We start from the raw sequence: 19,166 nt of genomic DNA on the forward strand, positions 1-19,166 counted from the left end.
TCCTTATAACAGTTTGTGGGGCAGGAGAGGTGGTGAGAGGTGGTTATACCACTGCTTTCACACTTATTCTAACAGATTGAGGCAAGGCAAGCCTCTCTGGTGTTTATTGGATTTAGTTATCAGAGGAGGGTCAAGCTCTGCTTCATAACAGTTATAACTGTAACTGCATCCATCACTTCCTCTGGAAGTTCAGTCCACACACAAACTACTCTGTGTTTCCAAAAAAACCCTATCTTTTTCTAAATCTTTGTCCTTTTACCTTAAAAATATGCCCCCTAGTCTCGAAATCCTCCACCCTAGTGAAAAGATACCTGCCATTCGCCTTATTTATACTCCTTATAATTTTATAAACCTCCATAATGTCACCTCTTAAGCTCCTTGTCGTTGTAACCCTGCAAGTTTATTTCTCTTTAGTGCTCATCCATTGGGTTCCAGATCTCATCTGCACATCCCTCACTCTCTATCTCTTGCCTTAAAAAAAAATTTGAGTGTACTCATCTTTGTACCATTTAATAAAGGAGACAGCCTTTCCTCATGTACCTTATCCAATCCGTCACAATCTTGGACACCTCAATCAGATTTGCTCTCGCTCTCTCGCTTCTTTTGCTGTAAGGAGAAACATGCCAACTTTTCCAACCTAAGCCTGTGTTAGCAGCTCATCATCCCCAGAAGGTTCTAGTCGGTCTCCTCTGCAGCCTCTTGATGATCCTTTGTAAAGTGTTGTGTTCAGAATTAGATGTGGACTAATCAGAGCTTTAGGAAGGTCTAGTATCAATTCCCTCCTTTTTCTTGTTTTTACTGAATGCTTGTATCTATGAAGCCCAAGTTTGCATGTATTTTGCTAACTGCTGGTTTAATCTATCCTGGTACCTTCAAGGTGCTATGCATCTCTTCCTGACTTTGTTTGGAAATGTCACTCAGTCTCTACTGCTTCTCCCTATCCCTTCTGCAATATCTATCATCTCACACCTTCCATCTACCACTTGTGTGCCTCATTATGCCTGCATCCATTTCTTCTTGCAGTCACTTAGTCATCCACGCAGCCATGTTTGGATTCATAAGCAAATTTTAAAAGCTTATTTTGTCTTCCAATATCAAAATCATTTTACTTGGACTGAAAATTTATGGTCTGAACATTAATTCTTGTGGAACACATTGCTCTCCATCCTCCAGTCCTCAAAACAACTGTTTATTATGACATGTTTTCTGTCTCCCATGTTTCATCTGTCAGAACTAGTTAACACTCTACAATGCTCCAGCCTCTTCCTGTACCTTGGGATTTAGACAAGTTACCATCCAATGAAAAAGGGCAAGCTGGAAAGATTTGGAGTAAAAGAAATGATCTGTGGGTGGGGAGCGGGTGGTGGGTGTGAAGTCGATTTTGAGAACTATAGAGGAGAGTTAAGGAAAGTGTTAAAAGTTTGTAAACTGGAGTTTTAGTCTTAAATTTGTTAAAAATGAGGGTGAAAATGCCATTAAGTAGAACATTTACCTGATGGTGACCCTCCTGAAATAAGAATAGATTACTTAGTGTGGAAACAGGCCCTTCAGCCCAACAAGTCCACACCGACCCGCCGAAGCGCAACCCACCCATACCCCTACACCTACGGCAATTTAGCATGGCCAATTCACCTGGCCTGCACATCTTTGTGATTGCGGGAGGAAACCGGAGCACCCGGAAGAAACCCATGCAGATACGGGGAGAATATGCAAACTCCACGCAGTCAGTCACCTGAGGCGGGAATTGAGCCCAGGTCTCTGGCGCTGTGAGGCTGCTAACCACTGTGCCACCGTGCCGCCAGAGCAGGACCGTTTGAATTTTTGGGGTGGGGAATGATGTATTTTCATGCAACTAAGCAGCTCTGTGTCAGGATAGCATCCAGCTCTATTGGAAGAGGGACATTGAGGGCTAGAAGTGGCCTAGAAGTTCTAGGTGAAAGTCCTAGAAACAGTATTGTGCCCGGTCTGCTGGTGTCTCTGCACAATTGGTCACTCTGATAAATCCTCACTTGTCTTCCAGAGTGATTTTATTAGCCACTTGGTGGGGAGCTGGGCTTGGTCAGGATGTGATTGTGGGATCCACCCTCTCTCTGCTGCACTTTTCAGAAATGACCTGTTGAACTTCACCGTGCTGACTGTCTGTCTGATGGGTCATTGACTTCCTCACTCTCTCTTACTGATACTACTTTCATGTTTTCCAGATCCTGCCCACCGTGTGCTCAAGTCTAATGAGCCTCCAGTGTAATTTCAGCACCTCGAATCGATGTAGTGAGTCTCTGATTCTTACCTTTTTTTAACTTGTTTGGCAATTTCTGTGAAGAGAGACCAAATCAATGCTGAGCTTTACCAACTTGTTACTGGATAGACTGGGACTTCTTTCACTGGAGCGTAGAAGTTTGAGGGGGTGACCTTCTCTATAAAGGTTTATAAAGTTGAGGGGTTTAGATAAGGTGAATGGCTAGTGTTTTTTCACTCAGGTGGGTCTTCAGGTGAGAGGAGAAAGGTTTTTACAAAGACATGAGGGACAACTTTTTTTTTACAGGGTGGTTCATGTGTGGAATGAACTTTCAAAGGAAGTGGTGGATGCTGGTGCAGTTACAACATTTAGAAGATATTTGGATAAATAAATGAATAGGAAAGTTTGGAGGGACATGGCCCAAGTGCAGACTGATGGAGCTAGTTTGGTTTGGAATTATAGTTGGCATGCGCTGTTTGGATCAAAGGGTCTGTTTCCATGCTGTATGGCTCCAGCTTGTTAGTGAGAAGATTGAGAGTTTGAGTCCCAACTTATGCTCAGTCTGACCAGGTTAATGTTACAGTGTAGCTCTGAGGGAGTGCTGCATTATTGGAGGTACTATCTCTCAGCAGGTGTTCACCTGAGCTGCTTCTGTTCCCTTGTAAAAGGCTATATGACACCATGTTGAAGGAGAGCAGAGGTTTTCTTATTATCTTCTGGACAATATTTATCTCTCAACCAACAATACTTGAACTAATTGTTAGATCACTGTCTTGTTTTGATTTCCTTTCCTTCATGGGATGTGGGTATCATTGGCAAGGCCAGTTTTTAGTGTGTATAGAAACATAGAATCCCTACAGTATGGAAGCAGGACAATTGGTCCATTGGGTTACACAGACCTTTATGAAGAGCATCTGACCCCTACCCTCTGCCGTAACCCTGCATTTCTCATGGCCAATCCATCTACCCTGCACATCTTTGGACTGTGGGAGGTAACTGGAGTACCCAGAGGAAATACAGGTAGATGCGAGGTGAACAAGCAAACTTCACATAGATGGTAGAATTGAACCTGAGTCCCTGACGCTGTGAGGCAGCAATGCTAGCCACTGAGCCACCGTGCCACCATCCTGTATCTAGTGAATGCAGTGCTTCAGTGGCTACTTCAGTGGGCAGTTAAGAGTCAGCCACATTGCTGTTGGTTTGGAGTCTCACACACAGGCCAGACCAGCTAAGGACAGCAAGTTTCCCTCCCTAAATGATGTAAAATCCCATCTGGTTCACTTAAAACAATTGAAATTGGTTTCCAGGTCACCATTGTGAAGACTAGCTTTACATTCCCGATTGATGAATTGAATTTGAATTTGAATTTGAATTTCTATAGCTGCTGTGATAGGATTGGGTGAAGGAGCAGTGCTCTGAAAACTTGTGATTTCAAATAAGCCTGTTGAACTATAATCTAGTGTTGTGTGACTTCTGACTATGTCCTTAACCAACTTCCTGAAGCTTGGATAACAAACCAGTTCTCTGGGAAAAGTGGATCAAGTTCTGGACCATTGAACTGAGACTCCAAGGGTTCAAATCCTAGCCCCTGTCTACCAGTGACATCACCATCGTCCTGTGTGTGTATCACATGCCCTCCATTGCAATAGTCGCTATTAGTGAAGTAATACATCATTGGCTGGAAAGTCCTTTTAGAATAACCTATGACAGCCAGCAATGTAAATGTAACTGTCTCTGTTTTATTCAGTTTATTATTTTGGTCATGCTTATTTTCTAGCTGTAGAACAATTTTAAGCAATTTCTTTAGCATAGATCAGTTTTAGACCTGAAGTTACCAAAGGAGACTCTGTGAGTTGGAGTTATTAGGAAGATAGGAACAGGGGTAGACCATGCAGCTTCTCAATATCAGTGTAGAGGGAGATTCATTTAATGGAAGTTTCTGACATGGGTGTGTTTGGGGATTTTGTTACTGGGCGAAAACAGTGTGACTGATAGATGTATGTCTCTTCCCTCCTGTCTCAGATGCGAATGGTATAAACAATGGGGTTATCATCATCCCAGTGATCCTTGGCTTCTCATCTGTAGTTCTGATCATTATTGTCATCTGGAAGACGTGCAAGATGAAGAAAGAAAAGGAGCGTGCTCCAGTCATACTGCTGCAAGGTGGGTGAGCTTTGGTTTTTAAAATTTGAAATAGTTTATTTTGTTTTGCGTACAGAACTGGAGGATCGTACCATTCGAAGCGTGTAAGGATAATAGAACAGAGCAAAGAATACAATGTTACAACTGCAGTGAAGGCACACAAAGAGTGAGATTGACATTAAATTTAAAATTTGAGAGGTCCCTTCAGAAACCTAATAACAGCAGGGAAGAAGCTGTTCTTGAATCTGTTAGTACGTATGTTTAAGTTTTTGTATGTTGTGTCTGACAGAAGAGGTTGGAATAGATTATATTGAGGATGGGGGAGAGGTCTTTGATTATACTGGCTGCCTTCTCAGGACTGCAAGAAATATTTATCTGAGATGAAATGATTTCAGCATTATGTTTAATGTCATGAGTGCTCAAGTCAAAGTACATCAGTACAGTGAAATATGTGCAATGATACCACATATCTTAGATACAAAGTACCTAGGTACAAATCTTAGTTACTAAAATAAACAAGGTATGAAAGTAGAGAAATAAGGAGAAAAGCTAAAAGTTCTCCATTTAAGTTCTTCATAGTATAAATTTAGAAAGATAAAGAAATAAAGTTTTAAAAGATAAACATTACAGTCCTTCTGTAGCCAGCAGTTGCTCCACGCTGTGGGCTTTCCACACATGGTCGGCCTCTCGCTGCATTGCAGGGTTCTAGATCTGTGACAGGCTGACCAGACCGGGCTGCGGGCCGCAGCCCACCACCCTCTCTGCTCTGGCCCACTGACTGCTGCAGTGCATGTGCAAATAGCAGAATGTTTAGAACCACTTTCTCCTTTTCACTCCTGTCAGACAATGGACTAAGCTGATCATACCTGAAATGGTGTACTTCCCATTTTCAGGAGAATCGCCTTTTAAGGAGTGATAAAAACATTTGCTACTTGGCCTAAACTTTGTTGTCATCTTTATTAAAGAATCCTCAAATAATACAGAACAGAAGGAGATTATTCAGCCTATTATGTCTGCATTACTCTTTTTAACCAGTGATCTAGTCAGTCCCACCCTGTCGAGTTCTTTCTCCATAGCCCTGTAGTTTGTTCCATCTTCAATTATTTCTGATTCCTTTTTCAAAGCTTCCATTGACACTGCCCCCAGTAACCTGTCAGATGTTGTGTTTCAAATCAAAATCATGAGTTTTTTTAAACCCCTCTGCCTTACAGACTCTGATGTTTACAGCATAGAAGGAGGCTACCTAGGCCATCATTTCTGTGGCAGACCACATTCTGACAATAGTAATCCAGCTCTTGGCCCACAGCCCTCAAGGCTCTGGGAATGTATCAATATCTAAATACTGCTGGAACTCTTTTGGGCAGTGAGTTCCAGACTCCCATAACCCTCTCCGTGAAAACAATTGCTTTCTCTGACTTCCACCTCATACCTTTTAAAATTTCTGCAGTGGTATACTGCCATTTAAGGTGCCTCAATTCACATCTGGTTCTTTTTATTAGTCACCTTTTAAATTTGCGTCCTGTAGTTATTAGCTCAACAGCCATGGAAACCATTTCCCTTTATTTGCTTTACCTAACCCCTTCATAATTTCAAGCAACTCTACCAAATCGGCGTTCTCTACTTTCTCTCTGCGTAAGGAGAATAACTTCTGCCTCTCCACTGATCTCTCATCCCTAGAAACTCTCGTGCAGTTCCTAGAATATGGTGTCCAGACAGATTACACCGGGGCTTTTGTACACGTGGGCCAGATCTTCTCCACCCAAAGGGATCTGAAACGTAAGGTGTGCGGACTCTCAACTCCTCAGTTGCCAGGCAATTCCTGCTATCGTCTGTCTTTTTCTTTTCCATTTTGTAAGATGACCCAACACACACTTAGTGAGATTGGGTTCATTGTTTGAATCTTTTCTATAAATTCAGATTGCTATTTTCCCAGGGTTCCTGAAGACTGTGGCAATCCCACCAGGTAAGTCAATTTGTGTATCTTGTGGGAGTCCTCCTATGGAGTTAGGATTGGTTTGACAGGTATGTCTATAAGGTCCCACCAATCCACCAATCCATCTTCCCATGCACACCACTCTGCTCCTTCCACTCTTTTGTGTATCCTCCATTGCTATTCTTCCAATATCCACTATAATGGCAACCAATAAGCCATATAATGACATTGACAAGTCTTTGAACTACTCCTCAAACTGACACACTAAGCCAGGTTTGAAAATTGTCTTTGAAAAGTGCTCCTTCTAAAAGTGTTAATGAAAACTGTATTACTACTTAAAATAATTCTCAAAATATCTCCTAATTTTTATTGTACAAACACATTCGCAATGAAAAATTCCACATAAAGAAGAAAAACAAGAATTATTATTGCCTCAAGTGTCAATCAAACAAAGCTAACATTTCTCTTTGTAACTGTAAACATTGCTTCTTTGGCTAAACACCTTATCTTGGAGTTTGGCTGAATGTTCATAATGAGACCATCTGTCAAGTGTATGGGCAGAAACAGACCGAGCAGATGGCCAGTCATCATTCAGTTCCAAATCTTTGAGTGCAATTCTGAACACTGCTGTAATTCTAGCCTAATGGCACAGTGGTGACTTTCCAAGCTACTGGTCTGTGGGTGCAACTGTATCCTTGGAATTGTTACACAAATACAAAATATTTAACAGAGGGCAATGAAATGAGAGTTTTATTGGCTAAAACATATTGATCTGACTTCCATTAGGCTGCACAAGAACAAGTCATGAGATATTGCATCAAGGGATGCACAGTACATGATTAACACATCAATTAGAATTAAGCGATTAGAAACCCAATATCCAGTGCACTAAAATGTGATATAAGAAATGGGCTGATTTACCATTTTCACCAACCTTAGTTTTACTCTGGATTAATCTAAAGTCTCATTTTACAAAGGAAGCCAAATTCACCAACTCAATGGACCTTTGTCACTCACTGTATCATAGATCTGGTGAGCTGCTCCTTACTGTAATGGAGGTGGTCACTCGTTACCATTCCAATAGGCACTGACTGGCTTTTCATACATCATTGGAAGGATTATGCTTCAGGTCTGGTGTTAGTGATCATCTATAGAGATGGGATAAATGGAGCAATGCAGCCACACACAATTTCACACTCCATTAATATCCAAAATTGGAATTTTTAACAAAATAATGATCGAGGACATCATGGCCAATTGTTTTCTCATCTTTGTCTGCAACACTGGAGTAAATTATAGCAGGTCTACCTTTATTGCAGACCTCCGTTGTGTGTGAGATTAAGAAGGTAGCTGATATAGCCAACTGTAGATCTATAAATCAAGGTAAGAAAACATCCTGTCCTGGTCTGTATTAAGTTGTCGTCCTGTTTCCATAGAACATGAGCTAAATTTCCTTTGTTGTGTGAAAGTGGGTCATCTTTGAACAATGAATGGGTCGTGAGTAACTGGGACCTTCCCAATACTGGGGCTTGGTGCTTCTGTCGATCTGCTGGACTGTGCTCATTTCAAACACTCGATGAACAGTCAGTGTCTTGGAACCACTGCAGCTCGCTGACTCCTACTGCTCACACTGGTACCTTTTCAACTGACTGCGTCACACATGAGATGCGATTTGTCAACATTGAGCCCAATATGTCACTGTGTCTTTTTAGATTAGATTACATTACATTACAGTGTGGAAACAGGCTCTTCGGCCCAACAAGTCCACACCGACCCGCCGAAGTGCAACCCACCCATACCCCTACATTTACCCCTCACCTAACACTACGGGCAATTTAGCATGGCCAATTCACCTGACCTGCACATCTTTGGACTGTGGGAGGAAACCGGAGCACCCGGAGGAAACCCACACAGACACAGGGAGAATGTGCAAACTCCACACAGAGAGTCGCCTGAGGCGGGAATTGAACCCGGGTCTCTGGCGCTGTGAGGCAGCAGTGCTAACCACTGTGTCACCGTGCCACCCACTTTGGCAGAGTGTCTTCCCCTAGGATGGGGGATTTCAAGACTACGGGACACATTTTGAAGGTGAGAAGAGAGGGATTTAAAGACATGAGGGGCAAATTATTTTTTAACATATGTGAAATGAACTTCCTGAGGAAGAATTGGACGCACATACAGTTACAATATTTAAAAGACTTTTGGATAAGTACATGAATAGGAAATGATTTGGAGATGCCAGTGTTGGACTGGGGTGTACAAAGTTAAAAATCACACAACACCAGGTTATAATCCAACAGGTTTAATTGGAAGCACACTAGCTTTCGGAGTGATGCTCCTTCATCAGGTGATAATGGAGGACTCAATCCTAAGACACAGAATACATAGTAAAAATTTACAGTGTGATGTAACTGAAATTAAACATTGAAAAATACTTTGATTGTCTGTTGAGTCTTTCATCTGTTTGAATACCATGATAGCTTCACTTCTTTCATGTGTAAATCACAAAACTTTTTTTTATAATTTATTTTGATGAAGAAAAAATAGATTTTTAAATATTACAACAAATACAAAACAATGCAATTCAAACAGTACAAAAATAGTGCAAGACTAAACCCAAATAATAAAAAAATTCCCCAACCCAACCTCCTATATGAATGTATAAACAAATAAATAGTAATAACTCAGCCCAGCCAAACAAAACACTCACAGTTCCTCCTCCCTGGATATTGGACTCCTGAAACACAATCGTTACGGCTATATAAAAGCCCTTGTTAATGTGGCAGATAAATCTGTGTCCAGGTATTTCAAAAAGGGTTGCAATGTCTTGTAAAAATTCTCAGTTTTGTGGTGTACTATATTTGTGAGAAAATCCAGGGGAATATGCTCCATAACAATCTTCCGCCAACCCGACAGGTCTGGGGGGGTTTTCTGATACTGGATTAGTGGTGCTGGAAGAGCACAGCAGTTCAGGCAGCATCCAACGAGCAGCGAAATCGAAAACGTCGATTTCGCTGCTCGTTGGATGCTGCCTGAACTGCTGTGCTCTTCCAGCACCACTAATCCAGTATTTGCTTTCCAGCATCTGCAGTCATTGTTTTTACCTCAGGGGTTTTCTGATATCCAACCGAGCAAGATATCCTTCCTTGCACAGAATGTAAGAATATTGAAAAGTTTTTCCTTGTGCGAGTCTGCAGGAAATACAATGGGTAGGCCCAAAAGGAGTGAAATAGGGTCCTTCCCTACCCCTACCCCTAAAATCCTCTCCTTTGCACCCACCACAGCGCTCCAATATGTTTGAAGCCTGTCACAAGACCAAAGACAATGGGTAAGAGTACCCGTACAGACCTTGGACTTGGGATATGCTGAAGATATCCCTGGTTTAAATTTTGACAAACGGTCTGGGGCTAAGTGGACTCCGGAGAATCTTCATCTGTAAAGCATGGGTCCTATTGCAAATTGATATCTTCCTTGCATTCTCCCAAATATCCTCCCATGCCTCTGAAGAGACTTCAACACCCAGCTCTCTTCCCCACATCTTGCAGAGTCGATCAGACTCATCTGAGGTGGCACCCCCCAGTTGGTGATACAGAGTACTGATAGAAAGAGTACTCTTAGCCTTTAGTATCCCTCTTTCTATGAAAGATTTGTAATCAGTCAAAAGTGTGGTCTTTTTTTGAATAAAATCCCTAACTTGAAAAAAGCAAAAGAGGCCTCTATTAGGTAACTCGTACTTCCATACTAACTGATCGAAGGACATCATTACATCTCCCTCAAATAAATCACCCATGCAAGATATACCCCTAGCTGCCCAACGTTTAAATCCTGAATCTATCATACCTGGTTGAAAACTCCGGCATACCCACTAAAGGTGTAAACAAAAATGTTTTGCCAATATTACCTTCCCTCTGCTGAATTGCCCTCCATGCTTTAACAGTATTGATGACTATTGGGTTATGGCAATATTCCCTACCTGTCCTCACCTTGTCCAAAAACAGCAAACTGGTAAGGGAGCACCTTGCCTGGGAGACTTCGATATCTAGCCATATTGAAGGAGGGTCCCCACAAACCCAATCACTTATGTAGGTCAAGAGTGAGCTGAATTGGTAATTCTTAATGTCCGGAAGGTCTACTCCCCCCAATCTGTGAGGCAATTGCAGTTTGGCTAATTTAATGAGGGTCTGTTTAGGATGCCAGATAAAGGAGCTGAACCAACTGTTCAGTCTCCTGAGTGTTTGTTTGTTTAAAATCAGGGAGAGCATCCGTATAGGGTACAGCAAACGAGGGAGAATATTCATCTTAATAAGTGCTATCTGACCCAACCATGAGCCTGGAAGTGCCTCCCATCTTTAAGATCTTGTTAAATTTTTTCAAATAATTGAGTAAAATTGGCTTTGAACAGCCAATCCAGAACTGGAGTAATGAATATGCCCAAATACACAAAACCCTCCTGTGACCACCTAAATGGGAATCTATAGTCACTCTCTAGAGCCAACTCTTTCGTAAGACCACCCATAGGCATAGCCTCTGATTTAGCAAAATTAATCTTATACCCTGAAAAAGCGCCAAACGCGTGAATGCATTGTATCAGACAAGGTACTGAAACTGCTGGATTTGTCAAGAAAGTTAGAACATCATCTGCATACAGTGAGATCTTATGTAATTTTGACCCCACTTCTGGAGCTGATATATTGAGATCCCCACGAATGGCCTCTGCCAACGGTTCAATCACCAACGTAAAATGTAATGGTGAAAGGGGATAGCCCTGCCGGCTGCCCCTAGAAATATTAAAATTGCTTGATCGTACCCCGTTGGTAATGACTGTAGAGAACCTTTACCCATCTTATGAAAACTTCACCTAGACCAAACCAGTCTAGAGTATAGAAAAGGTACGGCCACTCAACTCGGTCAGATGTCTTCTCTGCATCTAAAGAAATCACCAATCCCTGTATTGACTGCTGTTGGCATGCTTGAATTACGGTAAGCAGCCTCCTAACGTTATTGGAGGATCTGTGACCCTTTATGAAGCCTGTCTGATCCTCTTTAATAATAGAGAGTAAAACTGTCTCCAGCCTTAACGCAAGAGCCTTAGAGAGGAAAAATCCACATTTAAGAGCGAGATGGGCCTGTATGAAGCACAGTCTTCTGGATCCTTCCCTTTTTTAAGGATAAGTGAAATATTGGCCTCTCTCAGAGATGGTGGAAGACAAACATAACTGTATGAATTATTAAACATATTCAGCATCGGGCCTGACGGTCTACTTTTAAATTCCTTAAAGAATTCACTGGGAAGTCCATCAGGACCGGGCGCCTTTCCACTCTGAAGCTGCCTCAGAGCTTCCTGTATTTCTTGCTCTGATAATGGGGCATTGAGAAAGGACTGTTGTTCGGGAGTCACACCCGGGAGCTTCAGATCTCTTAAAAAGGATTCCATTTTGGCCTGCCCCTCCTCTCAATTCTCAGACTGATATAACTTAGAGTAGAATCTCTGGAACACCACATTAATCTTTTTAGAATCACATGTTAGGTTCCCAGACCTTTCCCTAATCGCTGTAATGGTTTGTGGGGCACTTCTCTTTCTGGCAAGGTATGCTAAGTATTTGCCTGGCTTGTCACCATGCTCGTATAACCTTTGCTTTGCAAAAGCCAGCTCCTTCTTTGCCGTCTACACGAGCACGGAATTTAGTGTAGACCGGAATGCCATAATTCTCTGTAGTTTGACCAACGAGGGTCTGCCAACATAGGCCTTCTTGGCTGCCTGCAACTGTGCTTCAAGGAGACGTTGCTGCTCACCCTTTTGCCGCTTCCTACTTGTGGAATATGAAATAACTAACCCTCTGGTATAAGCTTTGGCAGTTTCCCAGCAAACAGATGAGCTATCAACCGAGCCTATGTTGATGTCTAGAAATGCCCGAAAGTCCCTAGAGAAATACTTCACAAACTTGCTGTCCATGAGAATAAAGGGGTCCATTCGCCAGTACCTTGAATCCACTGTAACATCCTTAATTTTAACCATGAGGTACACTGGAGCATGATCAGAGATGACAATATTACCAATTGTACAGGATGCCACCAGATCCAGGGTTACCGCAGGGGTCAGAAAAAAATCAATCCTCGTGTGACATCTGTGCGGATTTGAGAAAAACGTGAAATCCCTACCTGTAGGGTGGAGACATCTCCAGAAGTCCACCAATCCTAATTCCCCACACAAACCCAATAACTGTTTAGTTTGTGCAGAGGGTGTCGAGGGACCTTTAGGCAACCTGTTTACTATGGGATCCATGAGGCAGTTAAAATCTCCCCCTATAATGATATGTCGAGACTTGAGACTTATCGGTTTAGAAAAAGCATCGACCAAGAATTTAAGAGGATGAGCTGGGGGACAATAAACATTTAAAATGCCATATTATTCCCCATTTATCAAGGCTTTAAGAATTACAAACCTCCCGTACGTGTTTTTAACACATTCCAACAATTTAAATGAGAGATTTTTCCTAACCAATATAGCCACTCCCCTACATCTGGTATTAAATAATGAAAAATAAACTCAGTCAAAGCCATTCTGCTGTAATTTCAGATGCTCCTTGTCATCCAAATGTTTCTCATGTAACAAAGCAATATCCACCTTCTTCTTTCTAAGACTCAAGAGTACCTTCTTCCTCTTAATTAGTGAGTGACTTCCCTTGATATTCCAGGTACACCATTTAATCAAATCATTAGCCATAATCTTCTGCAATTACATTTAAATTCCAGAGAGGAGGAACCCGAACCACAAATTGCTGAGCCTTAGTGTCGCATGGTCCACCAAATATAAAAACTACATAAACTAAAGCCACTACATTTAACAATCATACAAAATTATTAAAAATAAAAAAACAACAAAAACCAGAAAACAAACCAACATATAAAGCGCCAATAGCGCTGAGTAGGGGAACTCGCCCCCTGCCCGGATCATCCACTTGGTCACACAAATAACAAACCTGCGTCTTTAGGGCTTGGATCTCTTCTTTGAATGAACTGGCATCAGCTTCCACCACTGTGACCCTGTGCTCCACCTCATCCGTCCTCTTCTCCAGGTCTCCCAGCTGCTGCTCATGCTTCTGCAGCATGAGAGAGACTGGAGCCAGCTTCTCTTCAATCTGTTTCCCCAACATCTCGCGAGATTTCGAGAGCTGGTTCACCAGGTCCCGGAGAGTAATCGGCTCTGAGGCTGCTGCAGGCTGAGCTGCAGGCCCGGCCTCAGATGCTCCTCCTCCCTTTTTAGGCATTTCTGGACAGCTGAAAATACAGATAAGTCAATTTTGAAGTGTTTTTTGGGGCTCCACAATCTTCCCAATGCCCCAAGAAATCCTGATGACCTGGGTTGGGTGGGTCAAAGAACCGTCCTGCTCCTGCTGCGACGTGAAGCTCTGCAGTGTGAGCTTCTCAGATCGCTGCCATCTTAGATCCCCCCCACAAAATGTTCTTTTTAAAAGTTGTATTCTCAGGTTGGCTGTAGCAATGGGTGATAGCTAGACAATATGTTGAAGGTGTTAGCCCCCCTGTGTTCTATATCTATGCCATGATGTTTTTAGATTAGAATCAATCTAAACATCATGGCATAGACAGAGAACACCGGGCTAACACCTTCAACATATTGTCTAGCTATCACCCATTGTTACAGCTAACCTGAAAATGTAACTTAAAAAAAACATTTTGTGATTTACACATGAAAGAAGTGAAACTGCCATGGTATTCAAACAGATGAAAGACTCAACAGGCAATCAAGGTATTTTCAAATTATAATTTCAGTTACATCACACTGTAAATCTTTGATATAAATTCTGTGTTTTAGGATTGAGTCCTCCACTATCAGTTGCTGATGGAGCGACGCTCTGAAAACTTGTGTGCTTTCCTGTTGGACTATAACCTGGTGTTGTGTGATTTTTGACTATGAATAGGAAGCGTTTGAAGGGATTTGGATCAGGAGCAGGCAGGTTGGGATCTGCTTCCATGCTGCATGACTCTGACTCAATAAAGCAACTCCCGATAGGGAGTTGTTTGTTTGCAGTCTCCGAGATCAGTCAGTTGAAAAAGGGTTAATGAGTACAGAGAGTGGGTAGACCCTGACCACAAAAGATATGGTGTTCTCTCAGATGTAACCCTTGTGTAATTGGCTCATGCTGAACACTTTAACCTGTAAGTCCTTGCTGCCATATAACATACTGTAACTGTTTTTCTGCGAGGCTGAGGAATGACGTGGCTCTGTCCTTTGGCTCCCCTGCATATACTTGAATAAAGGAGAGTGGTTAAAGGTACTTTGTGTCTGGACTGGGTTATTCCTCCCACTCCATAACTTGGCAATTGCTGGTCTTATGAACTTCTGAGTAATAGTTCTGTTAAACAGGCAATCCCATAACCTCTGGCTAATTTTCTTATCCTGACTGGGGAGCAGGCTGTTGCATTGCACCAACCGCTCACACATTCTGAAGAGACCTGATCTCACAACCTACCCCACTTGTGAGTTCAGGTTGTTAATAGGAAACTGACTTTCTGTAAAGCTGGTTGGAGCTTGGACTGAAGATGTTTACAGAGCTGAAGGGGATGGCTGGAGTTTTGCCAATATTAAGCTGGCAGAAATTTTAGCAGTCCTTGATCTGACCATTATCACCTGTGTCTTGAGGATAGAACACTGTTTTCTCTGTGTCAGTTGTCGGTTTGTTGGTTTAAGTCCCATTCTGAAGCCTTGAACCTGTCTTCTGACTGCTGAGCCAGTCAGGGCTCAGAGTGCAGCATTACCCAAGTTGCTGCTGTTGTACTTTCAGATGAGATATTACCTTCCTTTTCAAGTGGACATTAAATTTTACACCAGTATTTTGAAGAAGAGTGAGGGTAAGAGAGGTCCCTAGTGGCCAAATTAGCTTCTTCATTTTCCTAGGTTTATCCTTGGATGTTTTATAAACTGAAATTCTTCTGATATCTCTTCCTATTAAGTTTTGTAAGGTGCCTGGAAGGAACTTTGGGGAACATGAAACTGCTGCAGAAGGTGGAGGCAGAGCAGGGTATGCACGTGAACATTGTCCTCTTGCTGGATGGTGCAAAAGCAGTCTGTAATTTAACTGTAACTGTACCTTCCATTTAAAATAACACAACCACAGAGTTCAAATCTCTAAAACCAGGGGCATGTATACAAGCTAAGAGGGGAATCTTCAAAGGACATGTCGGAGGCAAGTGTTTTTACACTGTGGTAGGAGTCTGGAACGTGCTGCCGGGGTGGTAGTGGAAGCAGTTACAATAGGGACTTTTGGATAAGCACATGGATATGGAAGGAGAGATATGGATCATGGATAGGCAGAAGGGAGTAGTTTAATTTGGTGTCATGTTCGGCACAATATTGTGGGCCATAGGGCCTGTTCCTGTGCTGCACTGTTCTGTGTTCTAACTCCGTTAGCATTGTGGTTCAGGGGTATGAGTGGCACCTTATCACCACATCATCAAATGCCGAGTGGGGCAAATCAGACCAGTTTTTATTTTTACTGTCTTTTTCAGATGGTCTGAAACGTACTGATAGAACCTGCTTGGTTGTGAATTAAGGTTGCCAACTCTTCTTAAATAGATGCCAGGGGAATTCCTCACATGACTTCAGCCAATCATCAGCCGTCCTTACGACCGATTAGAAAGTGAAAATGTTCATTCCCCATTTGGATAGTGCTTGAACATCAGTCAAAACCGTCTTTGTTTCACCACCATTTTCAATATTTGTTGCATCTGGTACAGAAGACTGTGCAAAGAAACTGATAAACAATGTCCCCCCCGCCCCACTCTTTTATCAAAGATCCATGTGATTTTTCTCCAGAGTAGCACACAGCAACACCTAGAGATTAAGCTTCAATTCCCAGAGACTCCAGACCAATCCTGGAGGGTTGGCAACTCTATATAATGTTGTGAGGGCCTCCATAGGGAATATTATCCTGAGCAACCTGATTGCTGCTTTGTATAATTGTATTCTGTCTCTTTCAAATCACGCTCATTTTCTCCTTTGGTTTTGGGCTTTCAGAATCTGAAACATTCCAAACCCTTTGCTCATCCTGTGGTTCTGTTCTAGGCATTATTGTAGATTCATACACTACCCACAGCTTCAAACGGATCACTTTACTGTGTGCTGTCTTTACTTACAGCTGGTTTAGCTTTTTGTTTTGATTAATTGTAGTTTCTGATCATGAATCTTTTGTAGATAAACCCAATCCTGCAAAACGGTTGGAGAATGAATACGAATCGATGACAAATGCAACAGAACAGATTCTCGCAGCCAGGGATCCCTCTTTCAAACGATGGGAGATCCCACCGGAAAATCTGACTGGGAATTTGGAATATATGCAGAGTGGAACTTATGGACCAATATACAAGGCTAATATCCTCTCCACAGATGGGTCTGGAGAAGTGAAAGTTGTATTCAAATCTCTCCATGGTAGGTGATGAATGATCCTTAATGCTTTTTGGATGAAAGAGTATAAGCATCACATTTGGAATTTTACCTTCTGTGGAGGGATTGCTTTTCTTAAAAACAAAAAGAGAGTTCAGAGTCTCCTTCTGGACCAATGACTTAAAATCCAGCATTTGTCATAAAGCTGCTGACTGCAGACCACTGTGGAAATGTGTTTATATTATTGTTTTTGACGGGGGAAACATGTAAGACCGTTAGCATTGCTTTTAATTTTGTTCAGCATACACTGGTTCAGTTCAGAAGCAAATTTAGTTTCTCTTTTTAAAAGGAATTCTGGGAACAATGGCACTTCTGTATAAGGGGTTCAATAGTGAAACTTGCAAGCCAGGAGAATGTGGTTCGAAATCTGCATATTATTAGAACTGAGAAAGTTTAGGCTCTCAGACTTTGGAAAAGTTTATGTCAGACTTGGCACAAACGTATCAACTTGTTTCCACAGTTCATGACTAAGAAACTACTAGGAATCAGTTAATTAGAAATTTAAGGGCAGAGATGGGTGTGCAATTTCTCTGGATTTCGGTCTCTGTAATGAGTAGTGTCAGGAAATAGGTTGAGACTTTGTTCTGTGTAATTAAGATCTTGCCGGTTCTATATTTAGCCAGGTTTGTTTGTTTTACTTTTGCGTAATAACATTTTGTGCAGCAGTTAACGAAAATCTGCAGCCTCATGTGAATACCACAGTGGTGTCCAACCATACTGAAGAAGTCAAACAGAAAAATGATCTGTTATCCCAGATTTCATTCTGGAATGTGACTTGTGTAACAGTACCATCGACTGAGATCAGAACCCTTTCAATTCATCACGTGCTCTTTTTTTTTAATGAGTCAACCCTACTCATTTACAGCCTTTTACAGCGGGATAAGTAACTCTAGAAAACCAAATCCTTACCAATAGCAGTATATTGTGGATTGCATCAGAACAATCCTTTTATATATTTGCTTAACTTCATTTTTTCAAATTACAGACCTAACATTCTTGGCCAGCTGTAGCTCTTGCCCAATATTGCACATTCAACTGGAATATTCAAAGTGAAATGCAAACTTTGATATTCTGGATTTTACTATTGCTCAGTTTCAGTTGTCTAATGCTGTAGGGTTAAGGACTCATCATTGAAGAAATTCTACATCGAATTAAAAACAAAGTAAGCTTTGGCAGTGTTTAATGTTACTGGTCATTGTGGTTCTAGAGAGATGTGTGGTGAACGATATAAGTTGGGTTTTGCTGTCACAGCATGGGACAGATGTGCAGTGATCGGACACAGGTGTGAGGGACCCAGAATGCCAAAACTGCAACCTTGTGCCAACTAGCTCCTGTTGTAACTTAGATGATAAGCATGACCAGTTCCATCCAGATGCACTCTCAAACTGACATTGGGAATTGTGGGACATGGGTGCCTTTGGCTGAGCAGCATTATGGCCTGTCCCTAGCTGCCCTTGAACTGAGTGGCTTGCTAGATCATTTCAGAGGGTAGTTGAGAGTCAACACATTACTATGGGCCTGACCAAGTGAAGATGGACCTTTCCTGAAAGATAGGAGTTAGCCATACATGTTTTCCCAACAACTGGCAATGGTTTCGTGGTCATTGTAGATTTTTAATTCCAATTTTAAAAAAAATTGTGACCACATTCAGGTGCAATAGAGTGCTTTCTCCAGTGGATGACATGTTCTTTTATGTTCAGTAGAATGGAGGTTCAGGTTTAACGTAGGAATTGGACCCTCTACTTGATGATTAGATCAATTGACAGTTTAGCCATCTATGGAGCCTTTTAAATAGGTGAAACAATAGAACATAGAACATAGAAAAATACAGCGCAATACAGGCCTTTGGCCCTCGATGTTGCGCTGTTCCATGCCCACCTAACCTACACTAGCCCACTATCCTCCATATGCCTGTCCAATGCCCGTTTAAATGCCCATAAAGAGGGAGAGTCCCCCACTGCTACTGGCAGGGCATTCCATGAACTCATGACTCGCTGAGTAAAGAATCTACCCCTAACATCTGTCCTATACCTACCACCCCTTAATTTAAAGCTATGCCCCCTCGTAATAGCTGACTCCATACATGGAAAAAGGTTCTCATGGTCAACTCTATCTAAACCCCTAATCATCTTGTAAATGATACCTGGGATACCTAACTCTAATGTGTGGAACTGCCCTATGTCCCAGTGATTGGTTAGAATGTCTACAACAGATCTACCACAGCATCACCCACTTCCACTACCAACTTACGTGCTTCAGGAAGTTGTAGTGGTGACTTCGCTATATCTTTGCCACCCCAGTAAAAAGATGTTGGTCAAGTATTGCCAGGTAGGAGGTAGGATTGTAATATTGTGTATTTGTATAAATATAGTGGACTGTCACTTTTTAAAAGT

General features: G+C 41.9%; 1 protein-coding gene across 1 annotated transcript in view; it reads left to right on the top strand.

The window, feature by feature from the left end:
* The window catches only part of LOC140486863 (tyrosine-protein kinase STYK1), a 97,550-nt gene that overhangs the window by 33,571 nt on the left and 44,813 nt on the right, over positions 1-19,166 (top strand). Inside the window, exons 2-4 of the mRNA XM_072585913.1 lie at positions 2,202-2,268; positions 4,259-4,399; positions 16,525-16,758. Of these exons, the coding sequence (XP_072442014.1) occupies positions 2,229-2,268; positions 4,259-4,399; positions 16,525-16,758 (415 nt within the window). The 5' untranslated portion in view covers positions 2,202-2,228. The remainder of the gene's footprint in view (positions 1-2,201; positions 2,269-4,258; positions 4,400-16,524; positions 16,759-19,166) is intronic.

This window comes from Chiloscyllium punctatum, chromosome 16 (genome assembly GCF_047496795.1).
Source record: "Chiloscyllium punctatum isolate Juve2018m chromosome 16, sChiPun1.3, whole genome shotgun sequence".
NCBI lineage: Eukaryota > Metazoa > Chordata > Chondrichthyes > Orectolobiformes > Hemiscylliidae > Chiloscyllium > Chiloscyllium punctatum.